The sequence below is a fragment of the Periophthalmus magnuspinnatus genome, unplaced genomic scaffold, assembly GCF_009829125.3.
Source record: "Periophthalmus magnuspinnatus isolate fPerMag1 unplaced genomic scaffold, fPerMag1.2.pri scaffold_61_arrow_ctg1, whole genome shotgun sequence".
In the NCBI taxonomy this organism is placed as follows: domain Eukaryota; kingdom Metazoa; phylum Chordata; class Actinopteri; order Gobiiformes; family Gobiidae; genus Periophthalmus; species Periophthalmus magnuspinnatus.
In genome coordinates, this window is record NW_022986785.1 from 75543 (window position 1) to 78239 (window position 2697).

Genomic DNA, 2697 nt, shown 5'->3' on the forward strand with positions numbered 1-2697 from the left:
CCCTTGTGTGTGCTTATTTGGTGTTGGTGTGGTTTTGTTTTTTTTTGTGTATTTTTATATTTGTGTTATCAGTAGATATGTATTCAGTTTGTTATTGTGAAATATCATGTAAATAAATAGTTAAAAAAAAAAAAATCATATTCAAAATTCAGCTGGTAAAACCTTATTCTCATTTTGTTTATTTTTGATTTTGTGAAGACCAGTTCCATGACGACGTCACAGAATGCACGTGCCACACATCTCCATGGAAACGCGTGATGTCACAAAGAACTGTAGTGGAACTACAAAAACTGTAGTGGAACTTACACTTCACACAGCAGCTCATTCTCACTCAGACTGTCCACCGAGACAGACGTGTTTTACCCTCAAAACAAATAAATCCATTTACATATACAAAACAGCCACGAGCGCTCCAATGGCCACATTCGAAGAGCTGAGGAAGGAGCAGATGTTGTTTGATGCCTTGCTCAACGTGGCCGGCGTACAATTCCCGGCACACAAGCTGGTCCTGTGCAGCTGCAGCACGTACTTCAAAGCTCTGTTCACCAACTGGTCGAGCCCTGACCGCGAGGTTTTTGACATCTCTCATGTGTCAGCTGATATTATGGAGATCATCCTGGACTACTGCTACACTCGGGTGGTCCACATCACCCCGGAAAACATCCAGGCGCTCTTTATCGCTGCTGACTTCTTAGGTGTGAGCGGGATTACCCAAGCCTGCTGTCGGGTCATGAAAGAGCAACTGTCCCCCAGTAACTGCATCGCTGTCTGGGGCCTCACAAACCAGTACCACTACCCCGAGCTGAAGAAACAAGTGTTCTCATACATCCTGAAGCACTTTGAAGATGTGGTGTCCAGCTCTGAAGAGTTCCTCCATCTCTCCAGGGAAGACCTCTGTTCCATCATTGACGAAGATCAGTTGAACGTGAAGGAGGAGAGCACCGTGTTTGAGGCGGTCCTCAGATGGGTCTCACACGCTCCTCAGGAAAGAATTACACACTTGGCCAATCTTCTGACAAAAGTCCGTCTGGCTCTGGTCCACCGCGACTACTTTATTCAGCAGGTTCATGGAAATAACCTGCTCCAGAACAATCATGAATGTAAGGCCGTGGTTATGGATGCCCAAGTTAGGGGATCCAATGTCTCCCTGTCCTCCCGTCTAGCCCGTCCGAGGCTGCCCCAAGCGCTCCTTCTAGCCATTGGCGGTTTCAGTGAAACAAATCCAGTCAACAACATCGAAGTGTATGACAACCGTGCCAACAGGTGGGTGGACGTGGCTAATAATGACAGGACACCACGGGCCTATCACGGTACAGTGTTCCTTAACGGATGTGTGTACTTGATTGGAGGGTTCGACGACGTTGTAGAGTTCAACACTACCCACAAGTACGACCTGGCCAATCACACGTGGCAAGAAGTAGCGCCCATGCATTCACCGAGGTGCTATGTCAGCGTGGCTTTGCTGGATGGTTTGATCTACGCCATGGGTGGGCACGATGGAGACGTGAGGCTGGAGACGGTCGAACGATACTCTCCAGAGACCAACCAGTGGACGATGATTTCTCCTATGAACGAACAGAGGAGCGACGCCAACAGCACAGCGTACGACGGGAAGATCTACATCTGTGGAGGCTTTAATGGCGAGCAGGTTCTGGACACAGCTGAGTGCTACAACCCACTCACCGATCAGTGGACCATGATCTCAAACATGACCAACAGACGCCGTGGGGTCGGTGTCATCGCCTATGCCAACGAAATCTACGCTGTCGGTGGCTTTTCTGGGATGGTCCGTTTGAACACCATGGAGGCCTATAACCCCAGGACCAATACATGGCGCCCCCTACCTGACCTGCTGTACGGGCGCAGCAACTTCGGCATTGGGGTTGTTGACGAGCGGCTGTACGTTGTGGGCGGGTTCAACGGCTCCACCACCATTAACCGTGTGGAATGTTTTGATGTGAAAACCGGAGTGTGGTCGGAGGTGCAGAACATGGAGATCTCTCGTTCTGCCCTGAGCTGCTCCGTGGCGTACGACCTTCCCAACATGGCCGACTATGCCGCACCCCGCGCCGCTCTTCCTGATGACGATCCCGCTGAGGAGTAGTCCCTCACTCCTTTAAATAAAAGCATCCATTAACTGCAAAAAAAAGTGTTCAGCTTTTCTTGTTGTCTCGGGTATTAAACTATCATCATTTTACATTTTGTTCTCTGTAAACTGCGGTATTGATATAAATGTCAAGCAACAGATTTTCATTCACCTTTAATAAAATGTATGTATAATATTTTTTTATTTGAATATATTTTATATTATTTAATGTATTTTATATATTTTAATAGATTTTTTTTATTTTTCAACTCTAAATTTATGACCCAGAGGTTGATTTTCTTTTATAAATGCAAGTAAATACAGAGCAGTGGGCTATTTTAACATTTAAAAATCTATTTACATAACACATCCTCTTTAAAACAGACTTGGCAAACGTAAAATTAACAATCACATGAGCAGTAACGTGACCACGAGCCTATCACAGTCCCACATGTAACACTCTGTAACTCTGTGATTTTTATGGGTGAGTAAGCAGACTTGGGGTGGACATCAATCTTTAGTCGATAACAGTTTAGTAACAGCACTTTTGATTCAATTCAATTAAATTCATTTATTTTTCTAACGCCCAAAATCACAACAGTTGTCTCGAA

General features: G+C 45.7%; 1 protein-coding gene across 1 annotated transcript; it reads left to right on the top strand.

Moving 5' to 3' along the window:
* The first annotated feature begins 325 nt into the window (after positions 1–325).
* On the top strand, positions 326–2246 carry LOC117393633 (kelch-like protein 10). The gene has a single exon (XM_033991626.2). The coding sequence runs from the start codon at positions 416–418 to the stop codon at positions 2102–2104; it is 1689 nt and encodes a 562-aa protein (XP_033847517.1). The 5' UTR covers positions 326–415; the 3' UTR covers positions 2105–2246.
* Positions 2247–2697: the final 451 nt, after the last annotated feature.